Below are 18,304 nucleotides of genomic sequence, written 5' to 3' on the forward strand. Positions count from 1 at the left end.
TCTGCACCGACCAGCGATGACCCCGCACACTAGCAATATCCTACACACTAGGGACAATTTACTTTTCTTTGTGGTATCTCCAAGTATACTATCGCAAAGAAATCTTAAGCGCAAACTGCTAGTTAAATTTAAGAAAAATGTTGAGGGTAACTTTGTTTAAGAAGGATCATAATATTTTTGTATTTAAATTGAATGGCATGATATTTCCGGCTAATATATATCAAATTTTAACCTTATAAACAGAACACTAAGTGCTGGAGTAACTCAGCACTCCAGCACTTTGTGATTCCATTCTTGAGCAGATGAGGAGGGAAGCTATGAAATGAGGAATTGAATTTGATATTATAGTTGCAGGTAAGTCACCAACAGACAGCAGTTTTCTTTCTTAATTAATCCAATCTTTTTAAAGGATTGAATTACAGAAATAATTTGTTGCCAGGAAGCCCTTCCTTTGAATGGAGACTCAACGAACTAGAGATGTTGGAATCCTGAGCAAAACACAACATGCTGGATGAACACAGTGGGTCAGGCAGCATCCATGGAGGGCACAGATAGATGACGTTTTGGGTCTAGCCCTTCTTCAGACTGGGTGTTAGGTACTGGACCAGTCTGAAGAAGGATGCAAACCCGAAACAACACCTAACCTTTCCTTCCACAGATGCTGCCTGACCCACTAAGTTACTCCAGCACTCTGTCCTTTGCATAAGATTTCAGCATCTGCAGTTCCTTGTGTCTCCATTAAACCTATGAACAACCCTGTGTTTAAGCAAAGGAGACTAATTGGGGATTATTCGGCTCCTAACCTATTTGGAAGAAGAAGAATGTCTCTTCAGGGATAACCAAAATAATCAGACAAATCATCTTCGGAAAGGAAGAAGGTTTGCTCACCTTAATTTGGTCTTTCTGTATCTTTTGGACACACTAATGAAAGAGTCTTTGCTGCAGTGTAAGGAAAGCTAATACTAAACAGCACACAGCTAGATGCTGATAACAACAGTGAGACGGTGACCAATTACTGACATGTTAGTGTGGATATAGAGATCAATAGTGGGTAAACACGAAGGGCATTGTATTTTCAACTTTGCAAAAAATCTCTGTTAGAGATGCTGCCTCACAGCGGCAAAAACCCAGGTTCGATCCTGACGTCAGGTGCCATCTGTGTGGAGTTTGCACGTTCTCCCTGTGATCGCGTGGATTCCCTCTGGGTGCTCCCGTTTTCTCCCACGTTCCAAAGGCGTGCAGGATCGTAGACTAATTGGCCTCTGTAAATTGCCCCTAGTGTGTAGGGAGTGCGTGATAAAGTGAGATATCATAGAACTAGTCCGATTGATGGTCGGCGTGGACTCAGTGGGCTGATAGGCCTGTTTTTATGGTGTATCTCGAAATAACAATTAAGAAGTCAAATAGAGCCTGCATTTGAAATCCTGTAAAAGGTGGCTGGTGAGCTGATGTAATATTTGGTTCAGAAACAAGGAAATGCAGATGCTGGTTTATAACAAAGATAGACACAAATTTGCTGGAGTAACTCAGCGTGTCAGGCATCATCTCTGGAGAAAGAGGATGGTGACATTTAGGGTCGGGTCTGACGAAGGGTCACGAGCCAAAACGTCACCCATCCTTTTTCCTCCAGAGGCATCCTGACCCGCTGAGTTACTCCAGCACTTTGTATCTATCTTTAACATTTGGTTAAGTTTGGCAGTGAAATGTCAACAGAGATTATGTGCTCAGGTCTACACGTTTAAACTCACGACCTTGAAACTTTGTGGCAAGAACGCTCTAATAAAACCATTTACTTTGCCATGTGAAGTTCTGAAGTGGAGATGGACTATTTTGTTTTAAGTTTTGACAGTCCAGCGGTAAAAAGAATTTTAAAGGGTGCAATGTTTTCTCTCAGGCGATGGAACATGCAAAGGATTGTGATTCGTGCTCCATTTGAATGTGGCCTGTGCATTTCTCTATTGATGTTTGTTGTTATGCGATTCAGCCTGGATCGCTAAAACAATTTTAACTCTTGAGAGACATTTATCATTACACAGAATTGCTGTTTTCCACTAAGAATTACATGGGGTTTAGAAAGGGTGGCACATTTAGTAGAGCTGCTGCCTCACAGCACCAGAGACTCTGGTTCGATCCTGACCTCGGGTGCTGTCTGTGTGGAGTTTGCACGTTCTCCCTGTGTTTCCTCCCACATCCCAAAGACGTGCGGGTTTGTGGGTTAATCGGCCCTCTGTAAATTGCCCCTGGTGCGTAGGGAGTGGATGAGCAGGTGGGATAACGTAGAACTAGTGTGAACAGCCGATTGATTGATGGTTGGCGTGGACTTGGACTGTTTCCATACTGCATCGTTCAATCAATCAAAAATATAATGTGAGAATCAATTAACCCGATTTTCCTTCTGGTGGAGCACTATTAAAATGGGGCATGTACAGACGGTCAGTAGATGACTGCAACGCAATGCTCATTATACTGTATGTTTTGCTCCTATGTAGGTTTGTGAATGTGATCTTACCATGTCACATTTCTTCCGTCTTTAGGTCAAAGCGGTCTGGGAAAGTCCACATTAATAAACACTCTATTCAAGTCCAAAGTCAGCCGGAAATCTGTCGAAGGGAAGGAGGAACAGATCCCACAAACAGTTGAAATGAAGTCAATCAGCCACGGTGAGTTTATCTCAGTGACTAATTTGCCCAGGTACTTGTTCAGTGGTTCGGTGGTTTCTTTATTGTCACGTGTACCAGGTAGAGTGAAATATATTTTTTGCATACAACTCGGCAAGACCCTCCCTGTATAAATACAATCACCCTGGTTGGTACAGAACTGCCCACATGCGAGAGGTGCCATTTTGGTGCCATTTTACAGTCCCAGCTGCAGTGGCCACCAAGGCCCATTGCAGCCGCCACCTCCATTTCGGTCGTCCTGCGAATCAATGTCCCTCTCCTCCCACGGCCCTCTTTAGCCCGTGTTCCCCAGGTGACGCCTCTCGCAGCCGACCTCGAGGGCGCAGAAGGTAAGACCCCTCTGCTCCTCTCACCGGGACCCTTACGCAGTGTCTGCTTCCGACGCCATCTCCCTCCACCTCCGCTCCCATTCCCGCTCCATGGGGCGAGCATAAATATTTTAAACGGGGAGGTCCTCCGTGGTGGACGAGCGGGGCCTGCTTACTGGAGTATCCCGGCCCACTGCTCACCAGGAGTGTCCCGGCCCACTGCTCACCAGGATCATCCAGTGAAGATGCGGCAATTCTTTGTCCAATGTTGATTTCCGATCAGAGTTCAGGCACAGGCTTTGCCCCACCTCTCCTCCAGCGTTCTCCCCACTCCTACTATGATCAATCTAGAGAAGGTCCTGACATGAAATGGTTCCTTTCCATGACCTCCGGAGATGCTGCCTGATCCACTGAGTTACTCCGTGTGTCTTTTGATGGGGGTAGTGCGGCCCGTCCTTTTCGGTTCAGAAAAAGTGGAGAGAAATCTGGGGGAGAGGTGGGGGCAGGACTTAGCTACAGTGTTGTGTAGAGTTCAAGAGCCTGATGGCTCAAGATATTCTTGAAAATGGTGATCATGGACCTCAGACTCCTTCTTCCCAATGGTCGGAGAGCCCAGGTGATGAGGGTCTATAATGAGACTGGTCGCTGTTGAGGAACTCATTTGGGAATCTTCCAATCACAATTTCAGGATTTTGACCGGGAAGTGATGAGGGCGCAGAGATATATTTCCTCCTCAGGATGTTTTGTGACACTGAGGGGAACCTGCAGGTGGTGGCTCTGCCACGTGCTTGCTACCCTTTATCAGCTGAGGGAGAGGGGTCAAAAGTGCTTGGAACTGCAGATTCTGCTTTTCAAAAAAGGACACTAAGTGCTGGAGTAACTGAGCGGTTGTTTCCGGCCGGGACCCTTCTTCAGACCTCTGCTACAGATCCCCCTTCTTCTGAAGACATGAGACATCACACATCCTTTTTCTCCAAGAATGCTGCCTGACCCACTGAGTTTCTCCAGCACTTTGTGTCTTTTTGTGTCAAAAGTGTCTCTTGGGTTTGGCAGCTGACTAAGCCTGGACTTGTGACTGAGCTTCCACGCACTGTCTGATAGGCAGAGGGACTTGTTCTGGCCAGGCCAGAGAGCAGCGTTCGGGTCAATATCCTGCCTCTTAGAATGAGTGCAGCAGCTCAGTGCTTCATAGATTGCAAGACGTGGTATTTGATCAGCGAGTGATAACTCTATACTCAACCCCAGAGGTCAGGAGTGAATTGGCAGTTGCATGTTCCGGCTCGTTCGTACCTGGTCCAGCTGTTAGTTTGTTGTGCAGTAGGACGTTCCCATCTGAGGAAGGCAGTCTTGATTTAATCACGTGGTCGGGTGGGAGCCTCAAACGGAGTCTGGTCGAGGGCGGAGACTCGGGATCGAGGCGGGCTGAGGTGGATGGGCCGCGTCACTGAGAACCAAGGGGAAGCCGGCGTGGGAGGGGGCGGGAGTAAAGGGGAACCCAGTGGGGGGGGGGGACGAAGAAGGGATGAGTACTTTTTATAACTTTGTCGTTGCCCTTGTGGCGACTCTTTTGTGTAGCTAGTGTGCAAAAACAAAGATCTTCACTTCACCTGGCTAGGTACAAGTGACAATAAAGTCTCATCGTCAGCAGTCAACATGATCTGATCCAATTCCATTTGTTGCAGACATCGAAGAAAAGGGTGTCCGGATGAAACTCACTGTGATCGATACCCCGGGATTTGGTGACCAAATAAACAATGAGAATTGGTGAGTACCCCCTGCTGCCGAGTTAAAACAGACTTTCACTTGTGACAGCCAAGATTTGGAAGGATGTTGGCCAAACGCGGGTAGGTGGGACTAGTGGAGACGGGGCGTCTTGGTCGGCATGGGAAAGTTGGGCCGAGGGATTGCGTCTGTACTGTATGACTTTATGACTCTATTTACAACAATTTATTGATATTCTGATATATAATATGATATGATAATAGTGCTTTGGTAATTTAATGGCATGGACATAATCCTGAGGATGTTTGGAGTGGTCAAAATGCTTCCGTCAAAGTTCAAGGAGGCGTCATAAGGGCCAGGAAAAGTGACAATAAATTAATGGTGTAGGAAGGAACTGCAGATGCTGATTTACACTGAAGATAGACGCAAAATGCTGGAGTAACTTAGCGGGACAGGCAGCATCTCTGGATAGAAGGAATGGGTGACGAGACCCTTCTTCAGACTGAGAGTCAGGGGAGAGGGAGACATAGAGATATGGTAGGGTAAGGCGTGAAAACACAGAACGAAGGGGACGATTATCAATGAAATGTAGGATGGTTCATTGTTAGCTGAGGGGAAGGTGACAACGAGGCAGACTATCAGTAAAATTAATCAGGAGGACAGTGAAACTAGTTGGAGAACTAGGATGGGGGAGGGTCGTAAAGAGAGGGAAAGCATGGGTTACTTGAAGTTAGAGAAATCAATATTAATATCGCTGGGTTATAAGCTGCCCAAGCGGAATATGAGGTTGATATGAGCAGCCAACAGTGCAGTCCAACACCAAGCCTTCAGACAATGAGTTCAATGTAGGGAGGGAGCTTCCCACTGTGGTATCTCCAAGTGTAAGTGGGGAGTCCATGACTCAGGCAGTTGTACAGCAAGGAACAGCCCCTTCAGCCCAACTTGTCGTTGTTGACCAAGATGCTCCATCTAACCTCGTTCCATTTGCCTGTATTTGGTCCATATCCCTCTCAATCCTTCCTGTCCATGTTTGTAGCAGGAAATGATGCAGAGAAGATTTAGGAGGACGTTGCCAGGACCCAAGGGCCTGTGCTAAAGGGAGAGGTTGGGCAAACCAGGACTTTATTCCTTGGAATGCAGGAGGATAAGGGGTGGTCTTGTAGAGGTGCATAAGATCATGAGTGGAATAAACATTGCACAGCGTCTTTTACCCAGAGTAGGGGAATCAATAACCAGATGACATAGATTTAAAATGAGGGGGGGGGGAGAGATTTAATAGGAACCTGAGGGGCAACATTTTTACACAAAGCCACCACCCTCTGTGTGTAAACATTACCCCACAGACTCCTCTTAAACCTTTCCCTTCTCACCTTAAATCTATATTCTCTGGTTCTTGATTCACCCACCCTGTGCGGTCACCCTATCTATTCCCCTTATGCTTTTATACACCTCTATAAGATCACCCCTCAGCCTCTTGCACTCCAAGGAATAAAGTCCTAGCCTGCCTAATCTCTCCCTATAGCTCATCCTCTCAAGTCCTGACAACTACTGTATCTTGTAAACCTTATCTGCACTCTTTCCAGCTTAATAACACCTTTCCTGTAGTAGGGTGACCCAAATTGAACACAATGCTCCAACTGCAGCCTTACTAATATTTTGTACAACTGGAACACAATGTCCCAATATCTGCACTCAATTCCCTGACTCGTAAAGGCCAGCATGCCAAGGGACTTCTTCACCACGTTATATACCTGGAATGCCATTTTCGGGGTACTGTGTACTTTGTAGATCCCTTTGCTCTGCGACACTTCCTCTATTCCCTGCATATCCAAGGGCTTATCCAAAAGCCTCCTAAATGACACTGTGGTATCTACCACCACCACCACCACCCTTGCAGCACGCTCCAGGCACCCACCACTCTCTGCTTAAAAAAAACTTGCCCTGCAAATGACCTTCAGACTTTGCCCCTCTCACCTTAATCACAAAAGGTCATCCAGTAGAGCCATAGAGTGATACAGTGTGGAAACTGGCCCTTCGGCCCAACTCAACCACACCGGCCAACAATGTCCCAGCTTCACTAATCCCACTTGCCTGCGCTTGGTCCATATCACTCCAAACCTGTCCTATCCATGTACCTGTTTAACTGTTTCTTAAACAATGGGATAGTCCCAGCCTCAACTACCTCCTCTGGCAGCTTGTTCCATACACCCACCACCCTTAGTGTGAAAAAGTTACCCCTCGGATTCCTATTAAATCTTTTCCCCTTCACCTTGAACCTATGGTCCTCGATTCCCCTACTCTGGGCAAAAGACTCTGTGCATCTACCCAATCTATTCCTCCCATGATTTTGTATATAAGATCTCCCCTCATCCTCCTGCGCTCCATGGAATAGAGACCCAGCCTACTCAACCTCTCCCTTTCGCTCACACCCTCTAGTCCTGGCAACATCCTCGTAAATCTTTTCTGAACCCTTTCAAGCTTGACAATATCTTTCCTGAACACAATATTCTTAGGCAAGTAAAAGGCAATACATGCAATAAATGTATCCTGTATAATAATTTTCTAGTCATTAAAAATATAACAAAAGCTGAACTTTATAAACTTGCTTCCTTGAGGAGATTACTATTTGTGAGTTAATTCTCGTTTATAGAGTTATTCCGCCCAATGTAAGGATTTAATGTTGATATTAACTGACCTAAAATGGAATTAAACTGAAAAGTGACCTCAAATAATAAAGACAGCTCGGCAAGCTTCCTAGTGGGAACAAATACAGAACTATAAAACAACCACATCAAAGAAGCGACCTTTGGGAACTTCAAGGCAAATCTGAATTTTATTTAAAATTTTGCCTTTTAAATCAAGTTTAACAGTTGCTTTGAAAACTCTGCCGCGGTTCTGTTTCTGCCTGACCGGTTTAATTACGTTTTGCATTTCTACTTTTCTATTTAGTTGGCAGCCCATCATGGAGTTTATTAACGATCAGTATGAGAGGTATTTGAAAGAGGAGCTAACCGTCGATAGGAAGAAGCGAATCCCAGACACGAGAGTGCATTGCTGTATATACTTCATTGCACCAACCGGACACTCGTACGTACCTCTTGGTTTCTGGTTCAACCTGTTGGTTTACTGTTCTAAGAAAGTATTGCTGAGCCATTTGCACAGGCAGCTGAAATAATCTGCCGGATCTCTGTGTTCTCCATTGACACTGACGGATTTCAAGTTTAGGTTTATTATTGACGCGTGTATTGAGGTACAGTGAAAAGCTCTGTTTTGCCAGCTATCCAATCAGATCAGATAATACTATGCAGAAATACAATCAAGTCAAACTCAACTACAACAGGTAGAGCAAAAGGGAAGATGCAGAGTGCCGAATATAGTTCTCGGCATTGTAGCTCATCAGTTCCATAGACAAAGTCCAATGTCCGCATCATGGTAGAGGAGAATCGGACAGTGCCCTAGCTTATGGAAGGGCTGTTCAGAAGCCTGTTAACAGAGGAGAGGAAGTTGTGCCCGAGTCTGGTGGTGCACGCTTTCAAGTTTCTGTGCCTTCTGCTGGACGGGAGCAGGGTGAAGAAGGAATGACTGGGGTGCGACAGGGTCAAGTCTTTGATTGTGTTGGCTGCTTTGCTGAGGCAGCTTGAAGTGTAGATGGAGTCGGTGGTGGGGAGTCTGGTCTGTGTGATGGACTGGGCCACATCCACAACTCTCCACAACTTCTTGGGGTCTTGGGCGGAGATGTTTCCAAACCAAGCTGTGGTGCAACCCAACAGTATGCTTTCACAAGTGCATCAGAGCTTCTTAATGGAGCGCACACCAACTATGCCAAACTGTTTAAAACCAAATCAGTTCAATGTCAAAAGCATAACGGCTTTAAACGTTTCATAAATCTTTTGCAGTCCACAGATCCACGTCATAATCCCACTATTTAAATTAGGATTTTCAATCCCCCGGCTCAATTCTCCAGCTTATTTTACTGATTGTCACAAGAGGGCCCACTCAGTTCTCCAATATGCAGCAGGATTGTATCAGGTCATGTTGATACTTCAATGGAAGCAGGACACCCTTGATTTTTACTTGGGATTTGCTGCATTGTTTTTGAAGTATCTGATTGTAATAGAGGATGAGATAGATAATCTTCTTCATGCCCATGTTCAACGCAACCACCTGTATCCTTTAATTCCAACAAATTGCATGGTAAAACTTGCAACTCAATAGTGTGAAGATTGAATCCTACATTTTCTAATAATCCTCTCTTTTCCAACTTTCTCGCCCCTATTCCTATCAGTCTGAAGAAGTGTCCCGACCCAAAGCATCACCTGTCAATTACCTCCGCAGATGCTGCCTTGCCTGTTGAGTTCCACCAGCACTTTGTGTTTTGAACTGAAAATCCAACCCAAGAATATGCAGTGCTCAGAGTGTTCAGTGCCCAGGTGTGCTAGGGCTTGGTATAGTTGTACAAGAGCAACCCCTTTACAGTGCGCAGGTGTGCCAGGGCTTGGTACAGTTGTACGAGAGCAACCCCTTTACAGTGCCCAGGTGTCCCAGGGCTTGCTATAATTGTACAAGAGCAACCCCTTTACAGTGCGCAGGTGTGCCAGAGCTTGGTATAGTTGTACAAGAGCAACCCCTTTACACTTAAGTACTTCACCACTTTACTTAACCCTTGCTTATGTCAGAAATCACGTCATGAACAAGATCTTATCTAATTCCCCTGGAACTTTATTGTTGCCAAATAACGGATCTTTGAGGATAACTAAGGCAAATAAAGAACACAACACAGACACAAAGAACTGCAGATGCTAGTTAATACACAAAAGGACGCAAAGTCTTGGAGTAACTCAGCGGGTCAGGCAGCGTCTTAGAGAACATGGATAGGCGATGTTTCAGGTTAAGACCCTTCTTCAGTCTGATTGTAGGTTTGCAGGGAGAGGAGAAGAAAGCTGGAAAAGGGGAAAATTAAAAATGTATTGCGTAGAAATCTGCCTGAGATGCACCTGTGGGTTGGGTTGGCTAGATGAGTTTATAGTCATCTCCTAAATGTAGAAATAAAGAACTGCGGATGCTGGTTTATACCAAAGATAGACATAAAGTGCTGGAATAACTCAATGGGTCAGACAGCATCTCTGGAGCTAAAGGATAGGTGAGGTTTCAGGTCAGGACCTTCTTCAGATCCGAAACCTCATCTATCATTTATCTCAAGAGCTGCTGCCTGACCAGCTGAGTTTACACCAGCGCTTTGTGTCCATCTAATAGTCATCTCCTGCCTGATACTGTAACAAGAGTCAAGAGTGTTTTATTGTCATGTGGCCCAAAATAGAACAGATTCTTACTTGCAGCAGCACAACTGAATATGTAAACATAGTACTCTGTAAATAATATAACGAATGAAAAAAGAAAGTCCAGTATACACACACACACACACACACACACACACACACACACACACACACACACACACACACACACACACACACACACACACACACATACACACACACACACACACACACACACACACACACACACACCGTCTATGTAGTTCAGAGCTTATTTGGAGGTTGTAGTGTTTAATAGCCTGATGGCTGTAGGGAAGAAACTGTTCCTGAACCTGGACATTACAGTTTTCAGGCTCCTGTACCTTCTTCCCAATGGCAGGAGTGAAGTACGTGTGTGGTCAGGGTGGTGTGGGTCTCCGATGATGCTGTCTGCCTTTTTGAGGACCTAATGCTCCTTTTAAAGCCACCTATATATGTAATGATTTAACTGAGCCTAAATGGTGTGTGGTGAAACATCAGATTGGACCAGATGGTCCAAACACACCAGATAAAGAGGAGTGTAACATAATGACAGTACATTTAGTAAATCCTACTGTTATCCCCTGTTACCGTAACCTTTAAGTGGAGCTATATTTTAAGGCACAAATCCAGTGATATTTTAGAAAAGTAAAACAGACTTGAAAAATTCCAGATGTGGGCAGCTGGATAATATCTAATCATAAATTGATGAGGTGTAACCAGATATAATGGCATAAGATCTTGGCAAGTGATTTTTCGTGGAACTAAACAGCTGACTGGATTGGAAGCGAGGACAAATGTTACGGGAAAAGAAAATCTAGACGCGCAAAATAAAAACTGGAAAATTCAAGGTGCAGAGCGTAAGGTTTCAGGTACAGGGTGCACTTCATCAGAAATTGAGCTTTGTGAACACTACTAACAAGTACAGGCACTCCCTGACTTCCATGATAGACGACTCAAGTAAACCTGCGCTTATGTAAGCAATTCTTTAAGCCCACTGCTTTACTTCTGAGTTGTGCATCTCGGTAGCAGTGGGCTACTGCCCTCGCAAGCAGCTGTTTACGCAAGTCAGTCAGCTGTTCTCCTGGATGCTACCCCCACGGTCTCCTTGCAGGAGTTCCCCCTGTGTTCTCCACCTCGGAGCTCCTCTCGTGGTCTCCGCATCACTCCTCTGTGGTCTCCTTGCAGGAGCTCCCCCCATGGTCCCTGCACTGGAGCTCCCCCCGTGGTCTCCGCACTGGAGCTCCCCCCGTGGTCTCCGCACTGGAGCTCCCCCCGTGGCCTCCGCACTGGAGCTCCCCCCGTGGTCTCCGCACCAGAGCTCCCCCGTGGTCTCTGTGCGGAGCTCCCCCCGTGGTCTCCACCTTGGAGCTCCCCCCCCCGTGGTCTCCGTGCGGAGTTCCACTGTGGTCTTCCTGCAAGAGCTCCCCCTGTGCACTCCGCACTGGAGCTCCCCCCGTGGTCTTCGCACCAGAGCTCCCCCCCTGGTCGCCCCCTGGTACTACACGGTATGAATAGTGCATTTACACGTACACAGTAGCACTTCCATTTCCAACTTGCGTCACATCTGACTTACGCAAGGGTCCGTGGGACGTAACCCTTATGTAGGTCAGGGGAGTGTCTCCATCTCCTTCATTTGACCCTTTTTACCCAATCCAATCCAGATAGCTTTCACACAATTGTAATGACCCTTATTTAAGTTGAAATCATTTTTTATAGATTGGCATAGATAGGGTTGACAGTCAAAATATTTTTTCCTGGATGGACAAATCAAATACTAGTGAGCATAACTTAATGGTGAGAGGGGCAAAGTTTAAAGGAGATGTGTGGGGCAGGTATTTTACACAGAGGGTGGTGAGTGTCCGGAATGCGTTGCCAGGGTTGGTGGTGGAGGCAGATACAGCAGTGGTATTTAAAGGACGTTTGGAAAGATACATGGATGTGCAGGGAATGGAGGGATATTGGTTTTGTGTGGGTAGATAAGTGATGGCCTTGGCATTATGTTGGGCACGGACACTTTGGGCTGAAGGGCCTGTTTTCGTGCTGTACTGTTCTATATTGTATGTTATAGATCCTAGTTAACTCTCGAATGGATATATTTTATTAAGTCATGATCACTATACTGAGACGATCCCCAAACCACACCAACACATTTAAAACCATCTCAAATAATCATGACATTCAATTAGAAATTTGGTATATTGTTCAGTGTTGATTATCATGATTTAAAAGCAAATGCTCTTGGTTTGTGTACATTCTTCCCAACAGAGTTAAATCTTGCATATTTATGAGTAGTTCAATGTTGGTTCTACATTCTACTTCACCAGAGCTCATCTTAACCAGGAAATAATTTGTAATTGTAAATAGAAAGATATAGAATGAAACCAGGCAGCATGGTGGCACAACAATAGAGTTGCCGCCTTTCACAGAGACCTGGTTTCAATCTTGACTACAGGTGTTGTCTGTATGGAGTTTGTACGTTCTCCCTGTGACTGCGTGGGTTTTCTCCAGGAGCTCCGGTTTCCTCCCACACTCCAAAGATGTTCAGGTTTGGAGGTAAATTGGCTTCTGTAAATTGTAAATTATCCCTAGTGTGTAGGATAGTGTAGTATACAGGGTGATCGCTGGTCGGCGTGGACTCAGTAGGTCGTAGGGCCTGTTTCCACGCTGTATCTCCAAAGACTAAAGTAAAGTGAAGTCTAAAGGCCCTTTGGCCCACCGAGTCCATGCTGACCATCAATCACCCATTTACACTCATCCTATGTTAATCTCATTCAACGTTATTCTCTCCATATTGTAATCAAACCCCTTTAGTTTCTACCACTTTCGGAGCAATTTACAGCTGCCAACTGATCTTAGATTGGAATGCACGTCTTTGGAATGTGGAGGTGAAAGCTGTGCACCCGGAGGAAACCCACGCGGTCACAGGAAGAACACGCAAACTCCACACGGACAGCAGCCGAGGTCAGGATCGAACCTGGGAGCCCTGGCGCTGCGAGGCAGTTGCTCTACAAGCTGCGCCACTATGCCGCCAAACTTGGTCTCAGACTGTAGAGTAATTGAATTCCCAGGCATGGCTTTCCATCTCCGGTTTTCCATTTGTATCCTTCACTGGGTAGAATATCACAGGGGAACAAAGCAGACAGAAAAGCCTGGCTTTATAAGAAGGGCTGTTGGAAATGCAAGTGGAATCAGTCCCCATCTGAAAGAGAAAAACAGGTTAATGATTCCCATGGGAACCTCTTCCAAAAACCAGTCAGTATTTCAGATTCCACCATCTGTCTTATTTTTCAACCTGTCTATGTTATAATTTTTAGTGCTGTCATCTTCATATGCTCTCAGTGCATGTAAGGGTTATGATAAAGAAGAAATGGTTTCTTATAAAGACTGATTAACAATGTGCTGCTCTACTTTGCTTCTTGGGGTATTTAGAATCCTGTTCTTAGTTTAATTGTTTAGTTTAGAGATACAGCGCGGAAACAGGCCCTTCGGCCCACCGAGCCCGCACCGACCCCCACACATTAACACTATCCTACACACACTAGGGACAATATACACCAAGCCAATTAACCTACATACCTGTATGTCCTTGGAGTGTGGGAGCAAACCGAAGATCTCGGAGAAAACCCACGCAGTCACAGGGAGAACGTACAAACTCCGTACAGACGGTATCCGTAGTCGGGATCGAACCTGCATCTCCGGTGCTGCAAGCGCTGTAAGGCAGCAACTCTACCGCTGCACCACCGTGGTCACCCTTAGTTTCATGGATCCCATTTTATCTTGTCCCAAAATTCCTTGTCTGTTCCTTCATATATTCGTAATGAATTTTCAATATTAATGTACAAAGAATGGAAATATCAGATGACAGCTTTATTTCAATTGTATATTCCAGATGGTGTTTTGAACTGTTTGTATTTATCAAAGTTCTGGTCACCCCATTACAGGATTGTAGAGACTTTGGAGAGGGTGCAGAAGAGGTTTAGCAGAATGCCTAGTTCAGAGGGTATTAGCTATAAAGAGAGGTCGGACAAGCCGGGTTTGTTTTCTCTTAGAACGCTGGAGTTTGAGTGGAGATCTCATATGAGTACATATTATTATGAGAGGCATAGATAGGGTAGACAGTCAGAATCCCTTTGCCAAGGTGGAAACTTCAAAAATGAAAGGGTGTGGCTTTCGAGTGAGAGAGGCAAAGTTGAAAGAAGATGTTTAGTTTGGAGAAGGAGCGTGGAAACAGACCCTTCAGCTCACAGTCCCTACACTGGCACTCTCCTACACACTGGGGGAAATTTAGTTTTAATCGAATCCAAATAACAATAGACAATAGACAATAGGTGCAGGAGTAGGCCATTCGGCCCTTCGAGCCAGCACCACCATTCAATGTGATCATGGCTGATCATTCTCAATCAGTACCCCGTTCCTGCCTTCTCCCCATACCCCCTGACTCTGCTATCCTTAAGAGCTCTATCTAGCTCTCTCTTGAATGCATTCAGAGAATTGGCCTCCACTGCCTTCTGAGGCAGTGAATTCCACAGATTTACAACTCTCTGACTGAAAAAGTTTTTCCTCATCTCCATTCTAAATGGCCTACCCCTTTTTCTTAAACTGTGGCCCCTGGTTCTGAACTCGCCCAACATTGGGAACATGTTTCCTGCCTCTAACGTGTCCAACCCCTTAATAATCTTATATGTTTCGATAAGATCCCCTCTTATCCTTCTAAATTCCAGTGTATACAAGCCTAGCCGCTCCAGTCTTTCAACATATAACCCACAAACCTGCACGTCTTTGGAGCGTGGGAGAAAACCGGAGCACCCGGAGAAAACCCACGCCATCACAGACTCCGTACAGACAGCACCCGTAGTCAGGATCGAACCGAGTTCCCTGGTGCTGTAAGGCAGCAACTCTACCGCTGTGCCACTATGCCGCCAACATGTGTCAGGCAAGTTGTTTTGCACAGAGAGTGGTTGGTTCCTGGAAAATGTTGCCATGGATGGTGCCGGAGGCAGATATAATTGTGGCTTATAGGAGGCTTATAGATGGGTAGGTGCATGTGTATGCAGAGAATCGACCGATAGGGTTCGCATGTAGGCAGAAGGGATTAGATTATTTTGGCATTATTTTCAGCATAGACATTGTGGGCCAAGGGGCCTGTTTCTGTGCTGTACTATTCTATGTTCTATGTAAGCAGTTACTTGCTATTTGAGCACTGCAGAACTGAAGATGTCCTACAGTAGAGACAGTAATTGCTCTGCTATTAGCGTAATGTAGTTGATGGAATAACATACAGCCGTGAAAAACATCAATGACAAATAGCCAGCATTCAAGGATACACTGATAATTGATCAGAAGAAAGTTAAAGGGAAATTGTATGAATGTATTATTACAAAGGAAATGAATAGCATATTTTGACAGTCATTTGTTGCACAGTGGAAGATTTCTTTATCTAGAATGCAGTGGGGAAAATACAATTTCTCCTGTCAAAGTAGAATGAATTATTGGTGTAATTATCTCAAATGGACAGTACCTGCTTTCCTGTTAAAGACTTGAATTACCAGCAAACTCTGTAGCTTTGAGTCAATTGGGAAATTGCTGCACAATCTCTAAACCGTAATGATTAGGAGAAATTTCCTCAAGCTCACCAGTGGGTAGATCAGATCTATTGCTTTGATCTTCAGTAACCTGTTCTCTAACATGGCCCTTCAGCCCACTGAGTTCGTGGCAGCCATCGATCACCCGTTCACACTAGTTCTATGTTATTCCCTTTTTCTCATCCACTCCCATGCACGAGGGCCAATTAACATACATACATGCATGTCTTTGGGATGTGGGAGGAAACCGGAGCACCCAGAGGAAACCCACATGGTCGTAGGATGAATAGCAAGTACTATTACAAGATTTTACAAGACATTTGGACAAGTACATGGATAGGAAAGATTTAGAAAGATATATGGGCCAAATGCGGGTAGGTGGAACTAGTGGAGACAGGATTCTTGGTCGGCATGGTAAATTTGGGTTGAAGGACCTGTTTCCGATCTATTTGATTCTATGACTCCATTTGCAAGGATTCAATGATACTGTGAGAAGGGAAGTAGTGCTTTGGTAATTTAATGGCATGGATGTAGTGAATGGGATATAAATCCTGAAGATGTTTGGAGCGGTCAAAATGCTTCTGGGAAAATTCAAGGGGGTGTCCTAACATATAACATATAACATATAACAACTACAGCATGGAAACAGGCCTGTCCGGCCCTACCAGTCCACGCCGACCATTCTCCCTGACCTAGTCTCATCTACCTGCACTCAGACCATAACCCTCCAATCCCCTCCTATCCATATACCTATCCAATTTACTCTTAAATAATAAAATCGAGCCAGCCTCCACCACTTCCACCGGAAGCCCATTCCATACAGCCACAACCCTCTGAGTAAAGAAGTTCCCCCTCATGTTACCCCTAAACCTTTGTCCCTCAATTCTGAAGCTATGTCCCCTTGTTGGAATCTTCCCCACTCTCAAAGGGAAAAGCCTACCCACGTCAACTCTGTCCGTCCCTCTCAAAATTTTAAAAACCTCTATCAAGTCCCCCCTCAACCTTCTACGCTCCAAAGAATAAAGACCCAACCTGTTCAACCTCGCTCTGTAGCCTAAGTGCTGAAACCCAGGCAACATTCTAGTAAATCTCCTCTGTACCCTCTCCATTTTGTCGACATCCTTCCTATAATTTGGCGACCAGAACTGCACACCATACTCCAGATTTGGCCTCACCAATGCCCTGTACAATTTCAACATTACATCCCAACTTCTATACTCGATGCTCTGATTTATAAAGGCAAGCATACCAAACGCCTTCTTCACCACCCTATCCACATGAGATTCCACCTTCAGGGAACAATGCACAGTTATTCCCAGATCCCTCTGTTCCACTGCATTCCTCAATTCCCTACCATTTACCCTGTACGTCCTATTTTGATTTGTCCTACCAAAATGCAGCACCTCACACTTATCAGCATTAAACTCCATCTGCCATCTTTCAGCCCACCCTTCCAAAAGGCCCAAGACTCTCTGTAGACTTTGAAAATCTACCTCACTATCAACTACTCCACCTATCTTAGTATCATCTGCATATTTACTAATCCAATTTGCCACACCATCATCCAGATCATTAATGTAAATGACAAACAACAGTGGACCCAACACAGATCCTTGGGGCACTCCACTAGACACTGGCCTCCAACCTGACATACAATTGTCAACCGTTACCCTCTGGTATCTCCCATTCAGCCATTGTTGAATCCATCTTGCAACCTCACTATTAATACCCAACGATTTAACCTTCTTAATCAACCTTCCATGTGGAACCTTGTCAAATGCCTTACTGAAGTCCATATAGACAACATCCACAGCCTTGCCCTTATCAATTTCCCTGGTAACCTTTTCAAAAAATTCAAGAAGATTAGTCAAACATGACCTTCCAGGCACAAATCCATGTTGACTGTTTCTAATCAGGCCTTGATTATCCAAATAATTATATATATTGTCCCTAAGTATCTTTTCCATTAATTTTCCCACCACAGACGTCAAACTAATAGGTCTATAATTGCTAGGTTTACTTTTAGAACCTTTTTTAAACAAAGGCACAACATGCGCAATGCGCCAATCTTCCGGCACCATCCCTGTTTCTAATGACGTTTGAAATATTTCCGTCATAGCCCCTGCTATTTCTGCACTAACTTCCCTCAATGTCCTAGGGAATATCCTATCAGGACCTGGAGACTTATCCACTTTTATATTCTTCAAAAGTGTCCGTACCTCCTCTTCTTTAATCCTCCTAATTTCCATCACTACTCTACTTGTTTCGCTTACCTCACATAATTCAATATCCTTCTCCTCGGTAAATACCGAAGAAAAGAAATTGTTTAATATCTCCCCCATTTCTTCCGGCTCAGCACATAGCTGTCCACTCTGACTCTCTAATGGACCAATTTTATCCCTCACTATCCTTTTGCTATTGACATATCTGTAGAACCCCTTGGGGTTTACTTTTACATTACTTGCCAAAGCAGCCTCATATCTTTTTTTCGCTTTTTTAATTTCCTTTTTAAGATTCCTTTTACATTCTTTATATTCCTCAAGAACCTCATTTACTCCCTGCCGCTTATATTTATTGTATATCTCCCTCTTTTTCCGAACCAAGTGTCCAATTTCCCTGGAAAACCATGGCTCTTTCAAATTATTATTCTTTCCTTTCCACCGAACAGGGACATAAAGACTCTGTACTCTCAAAATTTCACCTTTAAATATCCTCCA

General features: G+C 44.8%; 1 protein-coding gene across 4 annotated transcripts in view; it reads left to right on the plus strand.

Annotated features, from left to right (window-relative positions):
• Positions 1 to 18,304, plus strand: part of septin9a (septin 9a) — a 274,894-nt gene that overhangs the window by 222,990 nt on the left and 33,600 nt on the right. For all 4 annotated transcript variants that reach the window (XM_078401016.1, XM_078401018.1, XM_078401017.1 and 1 more), the window contains 3 exons: positions 2,535 to 2,660; positions 4,669 to 4,750; positions 7,658 to 7,795. In XM_078401016.1, the coding sequence (XP_078257142.1) occupies positions 2,535 to 2,660; positions 4,669 to 4,750; positions 7,658 to 7,795 (346 nt within the window). The remainder of the gene's footprint in view (positions 1 to 2,534; positions 2,661 to 4,668; positions 4,751 to 7,657; positions 7,796 to 18,304) is intronic.

Source organism: Rhinoraja longicauda, chromosome 6, assembly GCF_053455715.1.
Source record: "Rhinoraja longicauda isolate Sanriku21f chromosome 6, sRhiLon1.1, whole genome shotgun sequence".
NCBI classification, from domain to species: domain Eukaryota; kingdom Metazoa; phylum Chordata; class Chondrichthyes; order Rajiformes; family Arhynchobatidae; genus Rhinoraja; species Rhinoraja longicauda.